The 21,015-nt window shown below is 42.3% G+C and overlaps 1 protein-coding gene across 1 annotated transcript in view; it reads right to left on the reverse strand.

Annotated features, from left to right (window-relative positions):
* Positions 1-1,787: 1,787 nt before the first annotated feature.
* LOC139393000 (chemokine-like protein TAFA-2) overlaps positions 1,788-21,015 on the reverse strand; it is a 51,148-nt gene continuing 31,920 nt past the window's right edge. Inside the window, exons 2-6 of the mRNA XM_071141316.1 lie at positions 18,793-18,896; positions 14,330-14,482; positions 9,588-9,712; positions 7,363-7,419; positions 1,788-1,875 (exon numbers count right to left, since the gene is read on the reverse strand). Of these exons, the coding sequence (XP_070997417.1) occupies positions 7,390-7,419; positions 9,588-9,712; positions 14,330-14,482; positions 18,793-18,895 (411 nt within the window). The 5' untranslated portion in view covers position 18,896 and the 3' untranslated portion in view covers positions 1,788-1,875; positions 7,363-7,389. The remainder of the gene's footprint in view (positions 1,876-7,362; positions 7,420-9,587; positions 9,713-14,329; positions 14,483-18,792; positions 18,897-21,015) is intronic.

Consider the following 21,015-nt stretch of genomic DNA (forward strand, 5'->3'; position numbering starts at 1 on the left):
TGTGTGTGTGTGTGTGTGTGTGTGTGTGTGTGTGTGTGTGTGTGTGTGTGTGTGTACAACTATTCTAGTTGGGACCAGAAGACCCCACAAAAATAGTAAACAAACAAACATTTTGACCAACTGGGGACATTTTGTTCATCCCCACAAGGTGAAATGCTATTTCTTGGGGGTTTAGGGTTCAGGTTAGAATTAGGTTTAGGGTTAGGAGCTAGGGTTAGTTTTAGGGTTAAGGTTAGGTTTTTGGGTTAAGGCTAGAGTTAAGGGTAAGGGTACAGGTTAGAGTTAGTTAGGTTTAGGGGTTAGGGAAAGTAGGATTTTGAATGTGACTAAATTGGTTAGCTGTACAAGACTGTGTGTGTGTGTGTACATTTGTTTTTTGTACACTATGTGTTGTGGAATAGCACATAAAGAGGAATCTGAAAGGAATCAATGTTCCATTCCACAATAGAGATAATCTAAGGGCTGATACGTAATCATTATGAAGCCTTATCAGCTTCATATTGTAGCCTACACTGTGTGAAGCTTAGCTAAACAGAGTCAATCTCTGGTTTCTTCTTCCTACACCTGAGGAGGTTAAGGGTCACATGACAAGCGTTAAGTTAAGACACAACCACAGTTTATTATTCGAAGATGTTAGCAATTGTACAGACGAAGGAAGCGTCAGAGACCTGCTGAAAAGTTATCAGCGAATCAGAAATTAATTTTAAAAAGTACTTAACCGGCCCCTACCAACCCCATGGACTATAGCCAGTATTTGTAGAATGAATGCATTTTAGCTTGCATACATTAACATAAACTTTACATGGACATTCGAATCTGAGCCTCAGCATTGTGCAACATAAACAAACTAACTGGATCCACTGGCAGTTGACAGGATGATTTTCAAAAGAACCTAAGCAAACGCTAAGCACACTAGGGGTAACTCATTTGCGCACCACATTCATTAAATGTGTACATTTTCAAAAGTATGTACCTAGTGCCCCAAATGAAAAATAACACCCTTGGAATAAAACATGCAAATCAAACATGAACTTCAGTTTTCAGTTTTGGTGCTACATTGTAGTCTGCCCTATACATCAGTAGTCTACATGTATTTGTCCTTGGATACATCACATTCTCTCACTTGCCATTGGTTGGTCATTGGTTGGTCATTGGTTGCAACTCTCTTTTGAATAAGCCATGTTCTCTGCACGCAGCACCATCGAGAATGGCCACCCATAATAATGGCCACCCATAATAATTGCCACCCATAATAATGGCCACCCATTTGGCCACCCAGAAATATGGAGGTGTACATACGCCAATTCCAGTACCTGTGCCTTTTTTGTATCTTTGAAAATCACCCTGCATGTTCAATGATTGGCTCAATACAATAAGGTTCACCAATTTTATATTTCTTCTCCATTTTCTGACCACCATTTGATTGTTAAAAACGGGATTGAATTCGACTCGTCCCTAATATTCATTGGGGAAATTCTTGATATTGATGATACTCTGTTACAGTAATGATGCACAATGCATTCTAAGGGGAAAAAAACTATCACTTTACAAATAATGTTTAGGCAAAATTCACCATTGTAATCCACTATAAGCAGAACAATGTTAGAGAATAAAAAGACATCCTGATGCCCAATGTAGTGATAGTCATGTCTGGGCTTTTCAAAATAAAGGTCCCCTCTACTGAGCAATCATTTAGTAGTGTCCACTCTTCTCATCCAGATGTCCTTTGTTACCCTGTGCTTGTAAGTCTTCCAGAAGATTCATAGTATAGTCTCCAATAGAGGGAGTCTCTATTTACAAAAAGGGTCGCTGCAATGTTCTTGAGTCCATGATGTTATTCCACAGGTAAAGACCCAGTAACATTTATTGATCCACCTGTAACACAAACACATTTCCATGAACATCAGGCCATCCAGATTCCATCTCACAATTAATACAGTATGTGCAATACAGCCAACGTCAGTGTTTTCACCACCCAGTTGTTGAGTTAGAAAAGGATTCTAAAGAGTGTCTTTGAAGTGTAGACATAAAGGTTAATGAACAGATTCATTCAAAATGCATTGTTTCTCCAGGAAAAAAACGGTGTTCTCACATTCAGTCCTTAGTGACTACAGAGTCAGCTTGAGGTAATGTGGTGCAAAGTAATCACAGGGCCTTTTGCATCGAAAGCTCACAGGTTCATTATGAAATGACCTTTTTTGAGAAGTTTACAATTCTTAATCTCATGACCTAATCTTGTATGAATTAGGTGGTTGGTTTTCTTTGCTAGTTTTAATGAGAAAAGGCAATATAGTGAGCAAAGAAAAGCTATCAGGAGATATTAGCGTCTTCACTCACAGTGGTCAACAAACAAAGCAAACTCATTAGCGTTCTCAGCCACTGAAATTACCTCTGTCACACTGACTGCACAAGTCACACATGATTTTGTCTACTTCTTTTTCCAGATAGGGGTAAAACAATAATGATAAGCATAATACTAAATCAAGATTTGAAAGGCACAAGTGATTTCCCCTGGATAAAAATGTGCTTTTCCAACTAAATGCCTTTCCCCATCCGTGCTGGGAAATTATTTGTAGTGGTAGGCTACACTCAGGGGGAGGAAATTCCTTGAAGAAAATTGAAACAGAGAATATGTTTTGCAGTTTAGGCTAAGTTGTCATTAAAATTTTTCCTGCTCCACTTTCCATATCAGATTCTGGCCTATCCTGACAGGGATGGTGTTTTTATCATGATAAAGGACTTGTGTGGATAGAATTTGCCTTACCGTACAGACGGAGGTTTTCTGCCTCCCCTAGTTTAATGCTGTCAGATACTCTCAGCACTTCGGACCCTTCACAAGATTAAATTGCCCGTCATGAAGCTCCGGCCCTGACTGACAGCTCCTCGGCTCAGGCAAAAGTACATTCCGGAAAGGGCTTAAGAAACGTGCCTTGCGAGGAACACCCATAACACCTTCATAACGACGTTCCACTATCGATTCCTGCAGACTGTCTACCGACTAGGCCAGTCTGACAGCTGAGGGAAGCTGCCACGGGAGTTGTCAAGCTACATTTTTACTGGTGAACTTTGCAAAGAAAACAGGCACCTTTGACAGACTAATTTTGCTAATTCACCAATCAGCTATTTGACTGTGGACAGGCCCGTTTTAATTTGTCCGAATACACTGTATTCTCTGTCTATGAATAAATTAGCTTAAAATATAGTGGGAAAAAAATTGTGACAACCCCCAGGCATCGCCTAACTTCATATTAAAAAACTCTCATAATCATATCAAACACACTCAGTAAATTCCACAGATATTTAGGTTAGCATTACGCCACTTTCATATGTGTAAGGAGAGAGCGCCTTCTTGTCGTTCATATTGCAATACATTCTCCCCCTCAATGAGCCATTTACATTTCCGAGCTGTCACTGTGATTAATGTGGTACTAATTTGAGAATAATTCCATGCTACAAAGACAAAGAGCAGGCACCGGTTTTTGTCAGCAGAGAAAGGAGCCTACACGAGACAGATCTAACGGCATCTCAGTAGTCGCAGGAACGGGAAAATGAATGCATCGACTGAGATCATCGTCATCACCAGAAGACAGGAGGAATTAAATAGGAATGTGGCACCTTCTGAAGGTTTTTCAGGCTGCCTTCAAAACATTTAACTCAACCAGAAACATCTTTCTGGTAAAAAGAGGGGCGGGGGCGTATGCCTTATGACTAACGTGACATGGTGCGATGAAAGAAACATACAGGAACTCAAATCCTTCTGTTCACCTGATTTAGAATTCCTCACAATCAAATGTAGACCGCATTATCTACCAAGAGAATTCTCTTCGATTATAATCACAGCCGTATATATCCCCCCCCAAGCAGACACATCGATGGCTCTGAACGAACTTTATTTAACTCTCTGCAAACTGGAAACAATTTATCCGGAGGCTGCATTCATTGTAGCTGGGGATTTTAACAAGGCTAATCTGAAAACAAGACTCCCCAAATTTTATCAGCATATCGATTGCGCAACCAGGGGAGGAAAGACCTTGGACCATTGTTACTCTAACTTCCGCGACGCATATAAGGCCCTGCCCCGCCCCCCTTTCGGAAAAGCTGACCACGACTCCATTTTGTTGATCCCTGCCTACAGACAGAAACTAAAACAAGAGGCTCCCACGCTGAGGTCTGTCCAACGCTGGTCCGACCAAGCTGACTCCACACTCCAAGACTGCTTCCATCACGTGGACTGGGAGATGTTTCGTATTGCGTCAGATAACAACATTGACGAATACGCTGATTCGGTGTGCGAGTTCATTAGAACGTGCGTTGAAGATGTCGTTCCCATAGCAACGATTAAAACATTCCCTAACCAGAAACCGTGGATTGATGGCAGCATTCGTGTGAAACTGAAAGCGCGAACCACTGCTTTTAATCAGGGCAAGGTGTCTGGTAACATGACCGAATACAAACAGTGCAGCTATTCCCTCCGCAAGGCTATCAAACAAGCTAAGCGCCAGTACAGAGACAAAGTAGAATCTCAATTCAACGGCTCAGACACAAGAGGCATGTGGCAGGGTCTACAGTCAATCACGGACTACAGGAAGAAACCCAGCCCAGTCACGGACCAGGATGTCTTGCTCCCAGGCAGACTAAATAACTTTTTTGCCCGCTTTGAGGACAATACAGTGCCACTGACACGGCCTGCAACGAAAACATGCGGTCTCTCCTTCACTGCAGCCGAGGTGAGTAAGACATTTAAACGTGTTAACCCTCGCAAGGCTGCAGGCCCAGATGGCATCCCCAGCCGCGCCCTCAGAGCATGCGCAGACCAGCTGGCCGGTGTGTTTACGGACATATTCAATCAATCCCTATACCAGTCTGCTGTTCCCACATGCTTCAAGAGGGCCACCATTGTTCCTGTTCCCAAGAAAGCTAAGGTAACTGAGCTAAATGACTACCGCCCTGTAGCACTCACATCCGTCATCATGAAGTGCTTTGAGAGACTAGTCAAGGACCATATCACCTCCACCCTACCTGACACCCTAGACCCACTCCAATTTGCTTACCGCCCAAATAGGTCCACAGACGATGCAATCTCAACCACACTGCACACTGCCCTAACCCATCTGGACAAGAGGAATACCTATGTGAGAATGCTGTTCATCGACTACAGCTCGGCATTCAACACCATAGTACCCTCCAAGCTCGTCATCAAGCTCGAGACCCTGGGTCTCGACCCCGCCCTGTGCAACTGGGTACTGGACTTCCTGACGGGCCGCCCCCAGGTGGTGAGGGTAGGCAACAACATCTCCTCCCCGCTGATCCTCAACACTGGGGCCCCACAAGGTTGCGTTCTGAGCCCTCTCCTGTACTCCCTGTTCACCCACGTCTGCGTGGCCACGCACGCCTCCAACTCAATCATCAAGTTTGCGGACGACACAACAGTGGTAGGCTTGATTACCAACAACGATGAGACGGCCTACAGGGAGGAGGTGAGGGCCCTCGGAGTGTGGTGTCAGGAAAACAACCTCACACTCAACGTCAACAAAACTAAGGAGATGATTGTGGACTTCAGGAAACAGCAGAGGGAACACCCCCCTATCCACATCGATGGAACAGTAGTGGAGAGGGTAGCAAGTTTTAAGTTCCTCGGCATACACATCACAGACAAACTGAATTGGTCCACTCACACAGACAGCATCGTGAAGAAGGCGCAGCAGCGCCTCTTCAACCTCAGGAGGCTGAAGAAATTCGGCTTGTCACCAAAAGCACTCACAAACTTCTACAGATGCACAATCGAGAGCATCCTGGCGGGCTGTATCACCGCCTGGTATGGCAACTGCACCGCCCTCAACCGTAAGGCTCTCCAGAGGGTAGTGAGGTCTGCACAACGCATCACCGGGGGCAAACTACCTGCCCTCCAGGACACCTACACCACCCGATGTCACAGGAAGGCCATAAAGATCATCAAGGACATCAACCACCCGAGCCACTGCCTGTTCACCCCGCTATCATCCAGAAGGCGAGGTCAGTACAGGTGCATCAAAGCTGGGACCGAGAGACTGAAAAACAGCTTCTATCTCAAGGCCATCAGACTGTTAAACAGCCACCACTAACACTGAGTGGCTGCTGCCAACACACTGACACTGACTCAACTCCAGCCACTTTAATAATGGGAATTGATGGGAAATTATGTAAATATATCACTAGCCACTTTAAACAATGCTACCTTATATAAATGTTACTTACCCTACATTATTCATCTCATACGCATACGTATATACTGTACTCTATATCATCGACGGTATCCTTATGTAATACATGTATCACTAGCCACTTTATACTATACTATGCCACTTTGTTTACATACTCATCTCATTTGTACATACTGTACCCGATACCATCTACTGTATCTTGCCTATGCTGCTCTGTACCATCACTCATTCATATATCCTTATGTACATATTCTTTATCCCCTTACACTGTGTACAAGACAGTAGTTTTGGAATTGTTAGTTAGATTACTTGTTATTACTGCATTGTCGGAACTAGAAGCACAAGCATTTCGCTACACTCGCATTAACATCTGCTAACCATGTGTATGTGACAAATAAAATTTGATTTGATTTGATTTGAATCTCTTTCTGAATCATATTCAATCACATACATTGTGTTAAACCTAAGGCTGAGTGAAAACAATGAGCGAAACAGGCCTATAGCTGCATGGGTCAGAGGGTGACTCATGAAATCTGTAACAGAAAGATACCCAACCTGGCTCGGCTCATTATTCATTGTACAATTATCATTTTCCAATCTATAATGGCTAAATGGGTTATTTGGACATGTTATGCTAGATAATCATTCTCCTGTTCATTCTCCTGCATTCTCAATAGGTTTTGCCCGTGGCAGGGAAGCACATTAGCGAGTAGAGGGAAATACGCTTCCATTTTAATGTAAGGCAATTTTATTGAGATGGCATAATCACATTATGGGGAAGCAATGTATTTTCCATCTTCTAAAAGATGTTGAAGTATCTTGGATGGCAGGTAAAGCAATTAGAACACTCTCCCCAGCTGTTTTGTTGAATTTATCTATTTAAACCATAAATGATCCATGAATAGTCATTACTTGCATCCTAATAAGTACAATTAAGGAGCATGGTGTAAATCTTATTTCCTCATTAAGCAAATGTTCAAACTAATAGAAAGGGTTTGTTTGCTGTTTCTCACCAGCGCTTGACACAGTAGGATGCAGATCATGTTTAAACTGTAATATTCAATACTTGCATTAAAGGCTATAGTCTGAATTCAGAAAACAATAAAGATGAACGTTGATATTGGTCCAATTCAATAAAATTCATCTAACAAGATTGCATCACCTTGATTCGGTTCCAGGGCATCAAGGGTTACCAGAGCTGATCCCTGTCCGATGAGATCTTTCCAGCGTTCCGTGTTAACAAAGACAGGGGAAAAAGAGGAAGTGAAGAGATGAGTTTTAAATTTCATCCCAAGCAAAATTAACATGTGGGTAAGGTTATTATGGTTGATCAATCCATCAATACTGCTGCAGCAACACTGTCCACCAAATAAACCCCATTCCATTTTGAGGTCCCGACTAATCCCCGGATCGATAATTACAGGCTCCAGACAGGTGTGGTGTGGTGTGGCCAGTTTAAATAATTAAGTACATAGGAGGCAGAACTCAAGTCTAGGGGTCGTCATAACCCAGGGAAGGATACGGGCATCGGGTTACCGCGTTAAAAGCAAGTAATTGGAGTGAGTAATTTGCACGTTTCGGTCCTCAAAATGGCTCTGATAGTGCTAAGGAGACATGTCGGCCCCTCAGATATAGGCCCCCAGGGCCCCAGTAGTGACTGCAAACATTAGACAGTTTTAGCAATGGCACGGCAGAGTGCTGTAATTTCAGACTAAACCGTTTGACCTTGACCAATGATACAAATAGGCAAGGTCAATAGGTTGAGAAACATATAGGTGTCTTTTTAAACTGATGTTGACTGTACTTGGCTACTATGAGGACTACTATGACCCCTACTATGTTGGTACTCTGTACAGTCATGGCCAAAAGTTTTGAGAATGACACAAATGTTAATTTCCACAAAGTTTGCAGCTTCAGTGTCTTTCAAAATGTTGTCAGCTGTTACTATGGAATACTATTGTATAATTACAAGCATTTCATAAGTGTCAAAGGCTTTTATTGACAATTACATGAAGTTGATGTAAAGAATCAATATTTGCAGTGTTGACCATTCTTTTTCAAGACCTCTGCAATCCGCCCTGGCATGCTGTCAATTAACTTCTGGGCCACATCCTGACTGATGGCAGCCCATTCTTGCATAATCAATGCTTGGAGTTGTCAGAACTTGTGGGTTTTTGTTTGTCCACCCGCCTCTTGAGGATTGACCACAAGTTCTCAATGGGATTAATGTCTGGGGAGATTCCTGGCCATGGACCCAAAATATCGATGTTTTGCTCCCCGAGCCACTTAGTTATCACTTTTGCCTTATGGCAAGGTGCTCCATCATGCTGGAAAAAGGCATTGTTCGTCCCTTTGCTGAAAGCAACCCCACACATGAATGGTCTCAGGACGCTTTACTGTTGGCATGACACAGGACTGATGGTAGCGCTCACCTTGTCTTCTCCGGACAAGCTTTTTTCCGGATGCCCCAAACAACTGGAAAGGGGATTCATCAGAGAAAATGACTTTACCCCAGTCCTCAGCAGTCCAATCCCTGTACCTTTTGCAGAATATCAGTCTGTCCCTGATGTTTTTCCTGGAGAGAAGTGGCTTCTTTACTGCCCTTCTTGACACCAGGCCATCCTCCAAAAGTCTTTGCCTCACTGTGCGTGCAGATGCACTCACACCTGCCTGCTGCCATTCCTGAGCAAGCTCTGTACTGGTGGTGCCCCGATCCCGCAGCTGAATCAACTTTAGGAGACAGTCCTGGCGCTTGCTGGACTTTCTTGGGTGCCCTGAAGCCTTCTTCACAAGAATTTAACTGCTCTCCGAGAAGTTCTTGATGATCCGATAAATGGTTGATTTGGATTTTTTTGCAATCTTACTGGCAGTAATATCCTTGCCTGTGAAGCCCTTTTTGTGCAAAGCAATGATGATGGCACGTGTTTCCTTGCAGGTAACCATGGCTGACAGAGGAAGAACAATGATTCCAAGCACCACCCTCCTTTTGAAGCTTCCAGCCTGTTATTCAAACTCAATCAGCATTACAGAGTGGTCTCCAGCCTTGTCCTAGTCAACACTCACACCCGTGTTCACGAGAGAATCACTGACATGATATCAGCTGGTCCTTTTATGGCAGGACTGAAATGCAGTGGAAATGTTTTTGGGGGGATTCAGTTCATTTGCATGGCAAATAGGGACTTTGCAATTCTTTGCAATTCATCTGATCACTCTACATAACATTCTGGAGTATAAGCAAATTGCCATCATACAAACTAAGGCGGCAGACTTTGTGAAAGTGAATGTGTCATTCTCAAAACTTTTGGCCACGACTGTACAGCTGAAATGAAATTCGATGGCTTGTTGCCACTGTCTAAAGTGCAATGTGTTGATTACAATGACCCTTACCTTGGTAGTCTTTATCTTGTTCCCCGTGGCGCAACTCCATCCCTTCAGATCTGGGAGGACTTTACACTCCTCCCCATCCAGACATGGATGCATCTGACACCACCACTTCTGCTCCACTATAGAGGCTAGGGGAGAACAGAGACATCGTTACAATGAGCAGCTTTGAGAGATACTAGGGAGACATACAGGAACAGACATGTTCCTTGTTTTACAAAACAATAGGGCTGGGAATTGCCAGAGGCCTCACGATACAATATTGTCACGACACTTAGGTGCCGATACGATATGCATTGCGATTCTCACGATTCTATATGTATTGCGATTTGATGTTCCAAACATATTTCTCACTATATGTCTGCTGCAGAGAGATGAGAACTACCGCTTACGTTGCCTACCTATTTTTGGAGTCAAATATTTATATCATATTTGCAAAAAATTATATTGTGAAATGTAACTATCGATTCCCCCCCCCATCACTACAAAACACCATGAGGTAGTTGTATTGAATTTAATGAGAGCCAAACAATCATGCACAGAGGGTGGATACATTAAGATAAACTTTTTTGTATCCCACAGGCATGATTACAACAGCCATATTGTGTAAAGCACTTTTAGAAGTGACAGTAATTGTACAACGTTGGCTGTATCATACGGTTTGATGTCCACCAAACTGTTGGAACAGAATACATTTCAGACACTTAACAATGCTTTGAGGAGGTGATCAGGCTCAAACTGAGATGAGAGCTCAGGTAATCCCTGGATGTATAAAAACCATCATTAAAAGGTTAAGTGCTGATCATTTTTCAGAGATCACCCGTGGAGCACTTTAAACTGGGCGCCATTGGAACAGCGCTTTAATTTGCTGAGAATGTCAATACTCAAATGTCATCGAATAGGTTAAACGCATCTGGTGCCAGACTTTAGGTGTGAACTGCTTTTCAATCCCAAACTGAGGCAGCTCTTTCTGCCTGGTTGGTGGTCTGACTGCCACATTGGTGTGGGTAAGTGATGTTCTGGGACTGACATGGCATAGATGTAAGTTAACTTCAAGTGCCTTTTTCGAAAATGTGAGGGTTTCAAATCGCCTCCTTCCCTTAGGAAGCATAGTGATTGCTGTGTACTTTCTATTGATTTCAATGCAGAAACGTGTGTTCCCTTCTCACTTCACGTAGACCTAGTATCATGATACTGTACATGGATAGAAAGCTTTATGGGACAATGATACATCAGTCTTAACATTCTGATACACAGCTCTGTTAATCACCTACGTTCACTGTGCAATACAAGGGAACAGGTTTGGAGCCATGCAAATTCATCTGTGAGCTTTGAATATGATACCAGGTGCACAAGGAATGCAGCAAATATAATGTGAGCTAAGCAAAACTGGGAGAGCTGTGAATTCACTGTTCTGTGGTCAAAACTTCAGCCTTGTGGAATCATATAGTGGTTTTGTGGATGTCACAGATCCCTCCGGAACTTTCATTACGCACACCTGTCCCCTATTCCCACTGATTAGTACTTGTATAAGTGTGCCCTTTGGTTTCTATAGTCTGTCGATTATTGTTACTATGTCCGTTGGTGCGTGTGAGTACCTGTGCTGTGTATCTTGGGTTTTCGTGCCATTGTGGATTGCGCAGATGATTACGGGTCTCGTCCCCGTGTGTTAATCATTGTGTGCTTGTGTTATTTATTCGAGGTGCTCCTCGCTCTTTTGTTTTGGGTTTCTACCCTGTGTTTTGTTACGTGTTTGTTTGGTCTTTGTCCCCATGCCTTTACACGGCACGCCGTAATTTCAGTGAAATTAAAAACCCTATTACGCATTCCTGCGTCGGTCTCCCGAATCATTCATACCAATGTGACAGTGGATATGTAAAGCTGAGTTGACTTTGCAGTGAGGCCTGTTGAAGTGTAACTAAACCTTGAATGTGGTTCAGAGAGGCTGTATGATTTAATGCAATGAAAGGAAACATGATGCAGCAGTCAGCTTTATGCCTCAGAAGAAGCACATTTATCATGAGGGCTCCTGAGTGACGCAGCAATCTAAGGCCCTGCATCTCAGTGCTAGAGGCGTCACTACAGACCCTGGTTCGGTTCCAGTCTGTACCACAACTGGACGTGATTGGGAGTCCCATAGGGCGGCGCACAATTGGGCCAGCATCGTCCAGGTTAGGGTTTGGCCGGGGTAGGCCATCATTGTAAATAAGAATTTGTTCTTAACTGACTTGCCCAGTTAAATTTTTTTTAATTAAAAAATCAAGATACGCAAATCAAGTACATTTCTTTCTACTGGCAACTTTGAAGCACTCAAATCTACAGTTCACATGCAAACGTACATTTATTTCATCATTAATACAGCCTTAGGCCTCTATAACGATGGACAGTATTGAAATTCTTATCCTGTACATTGAAAACCTCTTATGAATCCAGAAAACAGTTAAGAGAATGGAAGACGTGTTTTAGAAAGCCAAGAGCACTCCTGGCATACTTTGCTCACCACATATTTTATTTAAATAGGCAAGTCAGTTAATAACAATCTCTTATTTACAATGACATCCTAGGAACAGTGGGTTAACTGCCTTGTTCAGGGGCAGAACAACAGATTTTTACATTGTCAACACGGGGATTCAAACTAGCAACCTTTCGGTTACAGGCCCAACACTCTAACCACTAGGATAGCTGCCGCCCTGAAACAAATATATATCTAATTTCACACTTATTTCACGGTAACACATTCCCTGCTTGCCACACATGAGATTTACTCCAAAACAAGGAGCAGTCACTTATACCCCTGATCTGTCAGTAATTTAAGGATTAAGTCGTACAGTATCAACGTGAGGTGAATCCGGCTTGGGCCAGACATTGCATTGAAGGCGCAAAATTGGGTTCTGATGGGAAAAGACAACACATTTCTGGGTGCCTGAAGATAACACTCATTGAAACGGCGCTGAGATTCACAACATCTACTTTCACGTCCTATAGGTACAGTGCCTTCAGAAAGTATTCACACCAGTAGAGGCTGCTGAGGGCAGAACGGCTCTTAATAATGGCCGGAACGGAGCAAATGGAATGGCATCAAACACCTGGAAATCATGTGTATTCATGTATTCCACTCCAGTCATTACCACGAGCCCGTCCTCCCCAATTAAGGTGCCACCAACCTCTTGTGCTGCACACCCCTTGAGTCAATACACATTAGAATCCCCTTTGGCAGCGATTACAGCAGTGAGTGTTTCTGGGTAAGTCTCTAAGAGCTTTGCACACCTGGATTATACAGTATTTACACATTCTTTAAAAAATGATTCATGCTCTGTCAAGTTGGCTGCTGATCATTGCTAGACAGCCATTTTCATGTCTTGCCATAGATTTTCAAGCCAATTTAAGTCAGAAGTGTAACTTGGCCACTCAGGAACATTAAATGTTGTCTTGGTAAGTAACTCCTGTGTATATTTGGCCTTGTGTTATAGGTTATTATCCTGCTGAAAGTTGAATTTGTCTCCCAGTGTCTGGTGGAAAGCAGACTGAACCAGGTTTTCCTCTAGGATTTTGCTTGTGCTTAGCTCTAATCCGTTTCTTTTTATCATAAAAAAAACTTCCTAGTCCTTGCCGGTGACAAGCACACCCATAGCATGATGCAGCCACCACCATGCTTGAAGAATGGTACTCAGTGATGTATTACGTTGGATTTGCCCCAAACATAACGCTTTTTATTCAGGACACATTATTAGCAGTATTACTTTAGTGCCTTGTTGCAAACAGGATGCATGTTTTGGAATATTTTTATTCTGTATCCGTTTTTTCCAATAGGTGCCCTTTTTTGAGAGGCATTGGAAAACCTCCCTGGTCTTTGTGGTTGAATCTGTGTTTGAAATTCCCTGCTCGACTGAGGGACCTTACAGAGACGAGGTAGTCATTCAAAGATCATGTTAAACACTATTATTACACACAGTCCTTGCAACTTATGTTACTTGTTAAGCACATCTTTTAATCCTGAACTTATTTGGGCTTGCCATAACAAAGGGTTTGAATACTTATTGACTGAAGACATTTTAGCTTTTCATGTTTTATTCATTTGTAAAAATGTAGAAAAACATAAATCCACTTTGACATTATGGGGTATTGTGTGCAGGCCAGTAACACAAAAAAATCTCAATTTAATTAATTTTCAATTCGGGCTGTAACACAACAAAAGTCAAGGGGTATGAATACTTTCTGAAGGCAGTGTATTTGGCATGTTCAGCTCATTCTAATGGGATCACATGGTTCTACAGCACTATAGGGAGGTAGAGGAGGAGTACAATTCAGCAAGACCATTACTGTAAAAGGCAGAGACAGTACCGAGTTGTCGTAAAGCACCAGACTCCACTAAATGTAAGGAATTGCAGGAGACCAAACTAATTTCCCCTGAGGACGCGACTATATGACACAGGAGCACTTCTGGTAAACACTTTTTTTAACACATTTAATTACAGTTTAACACTTGTAAAGTGTATTGTAAAGTTTAAGAATAAAACAAAGTATAAATGAGGCTTCTGTGGATGGCTATGACTAAGCACCTTGTGGTCTGAAGCGTTTAAAAATTAACAACAATTCTTAAGAGCAGTTTTACTAAGGAAGACGGTGCAAGCTCACCATATAAAGATTTAATGATCTCAGTTTAACCTCCTCAGATTAGTCCGAGTGGAACAGACCATCAGCAAAAAATGTCACATCAATAGAACATTAAATATTCAGCTGGAACGTACCATCTACACAAGACGGGGCAGCTCTGGTCGTCCCGGCCACTTGTCCAGGGAAGCAGGAGCATTTAACCGTTTGGGAACGTTCTTCTATTTTGTTCTTGTTGCAGCATCGATGCAAAGCCACAACCTCGCAAGTGCCGGTTCTGACTTGATGCACTGTAGAAAACATAAAACAGACGGAAATCAGAATTAGCCACTTGATAACTCCGTAACTAAAATAACGCAGCAGTACTTCCACATAGCCTAAAACCCAGCTTAATGTCATAGTGCAGCACAAAAAAGAGCCATAACGCAAATACTTCTGTATTACTTATGCTGTGCGACTGCAAAAAAAGTTAGAATCAGGGGTTCATTTTTAACAGGCAATGAAGTAGGCCTACTATATGTCCATTGTAGAGTTAACTTTGTATTAGGTTCCCTAACAGCCTGTTCACATATTCAGAACACTGGAGGCATATACCTGTTAAGGGAGGCTACCTAATACTTATGCGGTACCCACAACCCCGAAGGTACAGAATAACTATGATTAAGCTTTAAAATAGTTTGCAACTGAAAGCATCAGCCAATGAATTAGTAGGCTATTTTGCAATTCAAAAAACAATTGAAAAATCACTTTCTCAGTAAGTAGTTTCTTACAAGTTCTCCAGAAAAAAAGGTGCAGTTGCTGCAGTATGTTGAGCCAATTCCAGCTCACGCTACATTGTCTGAATTATTTAGGGACTGTACTGCTCCCTGCTCTTTTAATTACATGTGACATTTTCACGAGGAGTCCGTCCTTCTGCAGAGGCAGTTATTGCTCATTTGGTAAACAACAAATGAAAAGTGCTGTGGAACCTTCCCACTGATTGCTGTACTTTATACCAGGGAAGCCAGCCAAGTTTATTTAATTAAATTGCTTTTGCATGCCGTGTTATGTTATTTTCATTTTTTCAATTAGGCAGAAATGTCGTAGGAGGAGGTAGGGTATTGAGTCGACTGTATTGCAGCTGCATCAACACCTAAAGTAACACCCTCAACACCACCATCACTGGGACACAATGTGGAAGACTCACACCTCAATCAATAACATTTGAATGTTTCCAATGGCTTCAATCTATCATTTGATAATAGTATTATTGCTACGGTGAGATTCCTCAAACTAACTGTTAGGAGTTCAAGCAGATGAGTAGTCATGCCATGTTAGCGAGAGGTGTTAGGTATAGGCCTATAGATCAAAAGGCAAGCAGGAAGTGAAAAGGAGAAAGGTGGAGCTCTTTTTTGATAATACACAAGTTTTGATAGCGCTTCTGCTATCGCCGTCCCCCCCTGTCCCTGCTCATTCATCAAAATAACTGAGGCGCAATTGCTTGAACGTAGCGGGAGTCTGACTCACACTCTACTCGTATAAAAAAAGATATGAAAGACAAATACGTTTCTGACAGCGTTGCTTAGATCTATGTAAAAGTAGCGCCATTTCACAGAGAGGAATAGTTTTTTGGAGTATATTTGGAGCTCTAGCCGTATGACCACTGTGCTGTCCTGCTATGAAACAGAGTTTTTTTATGTACTTGGGAATGAGTCTTTTCCCAGAATCCCAGAGAAGCGCCTTTCCCTGCTGGGCCGGTGCATGGAAAAGGAGTGAGTGGCTTTATAGGCTGGTGAAAAGCATATTCCAAGGTGATAAAGAACTGGTGACCCATGTAATTGCTCTGCACTGACTGACTACAAATGGATTCTCTCAGTGTTTGGAAAGTGGTACCAACACTACAGTTCATGATTATATTCACTTAAAAAATGTATATAGTCATTATTTCTCTCTGTTTGAGAGGCTTTTGGCCGAGTCGGTCTCAGATGCACAGTACAGAATGTCTAGATTTTTCTTTACCTTCAATCAATTCTGAATATGTAATTATAGAAATAGTGCAAGTGAAGACAGCCAGTGGCGCAAATAGCTTTTCAAGCTTGGGCGATAGATAGAAGACTGTTTTGTCATCATTTTGATCATGTAAATTGGTAGTGAACACCTCTCTCTCATAAGATGCCTTTTATTGCAGGGCTCCACTGAAGCGGACAGTCTGTGAAGTGAAATCCTCAAGGCACACTACAAATCAGATTAAGAAGTGAAATAAAATGTATTTTCCGAGGATGATGAATTGCTGATCTATTCCTCACCAAGAAGTATAGATTGTGCTGTTTCAAAAAAAAGAAAGAAAGATAGGACTCCCAAATGGTCGGGAACTGTGCTCTTGAGGAAAAGAACAATGTTTCTTTTTTGGGAATCCATTTGCACTGTTACCAGCCAACTGATTTCCCAACAAACACTGGAAATCTACAAAGAAGATCAAATGCACTTACAGACATAATAGGATACTCGCTCTGGGTTGCCTATAATTCAAATAGAATTGCTTCCGTATAATGGGGGGATAAGGACATTCTCACAATGTTTTTAAGTAGGCTGAAGAGGTTGTAAACCTTTGGAGTGAGACCATGCTTCATTGTACATTTTACTCAATGCGCTAATGGTCTATGACAGTAATTGGACAAACCATTGGACAAACTAAAGCTATATGTTTAGTCTCAGTGCTGATTGTATGTGTCCAGTGTTTTCCCATTGAATCAATACTTGCAATACAAGGAAAAAGACAGATTATCAGAAACATTCCTCCGCTGACTTTACAAGGACAGTGGATCATTGTAGTGATAAGGATTGTAAAGGTCCTTGGATCTCTTATTCCAAGGATGTGTATCCGGTAGGAGTGCCAATAGGGTCAAGTGCTCTTGTTGTGCCTCTCCAGTATTGCACCTTGGCCGTGTAAACAACTCAATATAGTGGCAAATACAAGGTGAACCAGAGAGAGCAACTCGGAAGACGAGGCAGATCACTCTTCCTGCACATCTCAGCAAATTAAAGCAGACACGTCAAAGCGAAAAGAGGGAAGAGTGTTTTGAAGATATACAAATTTATGCAGCTTTTTGCTGACAGAAGCCACTAATAAAAAAAAGTATTGCGAGCACTCAAATAGGACACAAAGTGCATTAGAAAATCAATTTCTTTGCTTGCCGAAACCAACAATATTTACTTAGGGTGGTTATTTTTTTCAATGGTATAATTAAATTTTTTCTTGTGTTCTCTGGGAAGAATGTATTTTTTTGACTTTGAATGTGTTCTGGATTGATTTCATCCCTGGAATGATAACAGGTTTACAGCAACAGAAATAACACCCGAGGGAAATTAGAGGGCTGCTGAAGCTATCAGATAGAAATTGAACGTGTGCGAGATTATTCTGATCCAATTCCGGCAGAAATGATGAGCGCCTTGAGTAAGGATCGCTGCCAATCAAAAGCCACATGCTGTAGGCCCATGCCCTACTTTAATTGGTCGACAGACAGAAGAAAGCTAAATATTTTCTGTCATGTCCACGAATTGCCATCCTGCATGTCTACGGAATCACCTTGCCAATTATCTGCAACAGTGGATTGTCAGTGAGGCTCCCAGTGTTAAAACCAATGATGTTGAAACATTTGAGTTGCCCCACACTTGTAATGTTACTGAGATGCCATAATTGATCTCACTGGGTTCTAGTGGTGTCCCAGCTTGTCTTAACAAGACAAGGGAAGTATTTAGAATTACATCTCTTTCACACATTTAAACCCTATCACACAATCCTTTACCGACGGAACACCAGGTGCATTGAATCATCTATGACCTAAGATAAAACATCTAGGCATACTATAGGCTATAAAAAGTTATTATAATGTGAAGGCTCAGATCAGACATCACCTAAACTAGCAGGATGAATGTACAAAACATTAGCAAGGAACGCCTTGCTAATATTGAGTTGCATCCCCCTTTGCCCCTAGAACAGCCTAAATTCGTTGGGGCATGGACTCGACAAGGTGTCGAGAGTATTCCATCGGTCCGCTTGGCACCGGGGCGGCAGGTAGCCTAGTGGTTAGAGCATTGAAAGGTTGCTAGATCGAATTCTCGAGCTGACAAGGTCAAAATCTGTAGTTCTGCCCCTGAACAAGGCAGTTAACCCACTGTTCCTAGGTCATCATTTTAAATAAGAATGTGTTCTTAACTGACTTGCCGAGTTAAACAAATGTTAAATTAAATAAAAAGACTACCATACCCCGTTCAAAGGCACGTAAATATTATGTCTTGCCCATTCACCCTCTAAATGGCACATATACACAATCCATGTCTCAATTGTCTCAAGGCATAAAAATCCTTCTTTAACCTGTCTTCTCCCCTTCATCTACACCGATTGAAGTGGATTAAACAAATGACATCAATAAGGGATCATAGCTTTCATATGGATTCACCTGGTCAGTCTGTTCATAATGTTTTGTACAGTCAGTACACGTAGGCATCTGCCAAAATGAACTTTAAAAAAGGCAATGAGCATGCTCCAATTTGTCCATGACAGCCAACAGACGCTCATCATAACACGCCCCTTCTTACAAGTGTACCGTACTGTCCTTACCTCTGTGACCTTCTGTTGGTCTAGCCATCTCCAGCAGAGTCACCATGCAGACCATTAGAAGTAGAACCCCTTTACTTCCTTGCTGTGTGTGTCTCTCACTCATCCTGCGAGAGAAAAACAGAGAGGGTGAAGGGAGATACACGGCTACACTTACACAAGCATCTCATTGTCTACTTCAGCATCTCGCACGTTAGGCATTTAGGTCATCCAAAACATGGCCGTTGCATCTCAGTGGTCTTAAGAGACTTTCTCTCTCCACATAGCTATTATTCATCGACGTTGATCTGTAACAACTGGACAGGTGAAAGAAAAATCATCCCGTTGGTTTCTGCCATATTACTTTCACCAATCGTGTTCATTTGGATCAGTGCGAAAAGAGGAAGACATTTGACTATTGAAGTCCCGTGGTTCACATTCATTCTGCTCCTGCCTTTTCAAATCCACTTCCAAGGAAGGCACACCAAGCGTCCCTCTAGTAGCGTCTTCTCCAGTGTTGTAGGAGATGTGCTTTCAATTGCATCAGGCATCAGGCCAACCTCTGCACACCGGAAGCCTACACACTAGCCAACTACTCAACTCTATCTTCTCCTTCATTATCTCCTTCTCTATCTTTTTCTGCCCATCCCCCTCATCACCAGTATCTCTATTCTCTACTTGCACATCATCATCTGCACATCTGTCATTCCAGTGTTAATGCTAAATTGGAATTATTTCGCCTCCATGGCCTATTTATTGCCTTACCTCCCTACTCCTCTACATTTGCACACACTGTACATAGATTTTTCTATTGTGTTGAATGTACGTTTGTTTGTGTAACTCGTTGTTGTTGTGTTTTCGCACTGCTTTCCTTTATCTTGGCCAGGTCGCAGTTGTAAATGAGAACTTGTTCTCAACTGGCCTACCTGGTTAAATAAAGGGGAAATGTATATATATGTATTTTAAATCTCCAGTTTCATTCACTTGCTTTACCTCCGTCTCTACCACATTTCCTAATTACCTCTCTCTCTATGACAGGAGCCAAAGGGCCACTCAGAGCAGGCGAGGCCCTTTGCCACCCCCACACAGGCCCTCACCATTTCATCAGGGCAGAGGCCTTGACAGGCCCGTGGGCTGTGGCTCCACAAAGGGAGGAGACGAGAGAGGAGCCTGGGTTCTTCAACTCAGAATGAATCCCTTCCTTCAGCCTTACCCTTGCACTCCTTTTCTCCCTAATGAAGTGTGGTTGAGATGGGGACGGAATACATAAACCATTTGGCATTGCTTGCTATCCTTGACAGGAAATGATCAAATTTCAAAACACAAGACACAAGTGGTGCAGTAATTACTGGAAGAGGCGAGGTATCAGATGCCACGAGGCAGAGACAGTGACATGCTTCGTCTACCCCTTTTCTTTCAACACCCCCTGTCTTCCTCCGCCTCGATCATTGACGTATAGATTGCGTATCTCTCACAGGGATTATCAGATTATTCATCTAGTTCATTTTATTTTTGCAATCATGAAATGGGAGCCAGCCTTTGAGTGTGGAAATAGTGATTAAAAGATGGCCGGTCGATAAAACAGATACAAGACGGATATAACTAATATAGCACTGAGCTGCCATGGTGGCCTTGCACAGGATTCCATTTTTCAATACAAGATTTGTAAAAATGGACTGTTCATTCCACGTCTCCCATAGTAAGTGGATGTTACTATGACGCTGCATAGCTGTGCCAGTATACCACACAGTCAGCCATGCACAGTACAAACAATCACATGATTAGCCTCTTTCTAGTCAACAACTCAATTTTCACCTTCTTCACTGAATGTTAAAAAATGATTGTGGGATCAGTGAAAGTGTTGATTTAGCAAACTATTCATCACCTTCCTAGGTTTTCACTCCTCCTTGAACACTCACATAGACCACTACCTCACATGAGGGGTTTCTCTGACAAAACACAGGTCTGTGAAGTAAAGAACCATTTTGTGCATGGTTAGTATTCTTGCAAAGCCTTTTCATTTCTTGGGAAACTATGAAAGTAAGGGTGCAGATAAAACATTTAAAAAATTGTGCGCTGGAGTTCAAGCAGCGGGATTTGAGTTACCTAAATATTCCACATCGCCACTGTGTGAAATTACTATTTTTAATTGTACTGTAGTTTTAGACAGAAAGGAGGAGACTCACACTTATTTTCGAGTTAAGATAGTGTCAAAGGGCAAGCGTCAAGTTCTAATTTGTGGGTTTT

The sequence above is a fragment of the Oncorhynchus clarkii genome, chromosome 33 (assembly GCF_045791955.1).
Source record: "Oncorhynchus clarkii lewisi isolate Uvic-CL-2024 chromosome 33, UVic_Ocla_1.0, whole genome shotgun sequence".
In the NCBI taxonomy this organism is placed as follows: domain Eukaryota; kingdom Metazoa; phylum Chordata; class Actinopteri; order Salmoniformes; family Salmonidae; genus Oncorhynchus; species Oncorhynchus clarkii.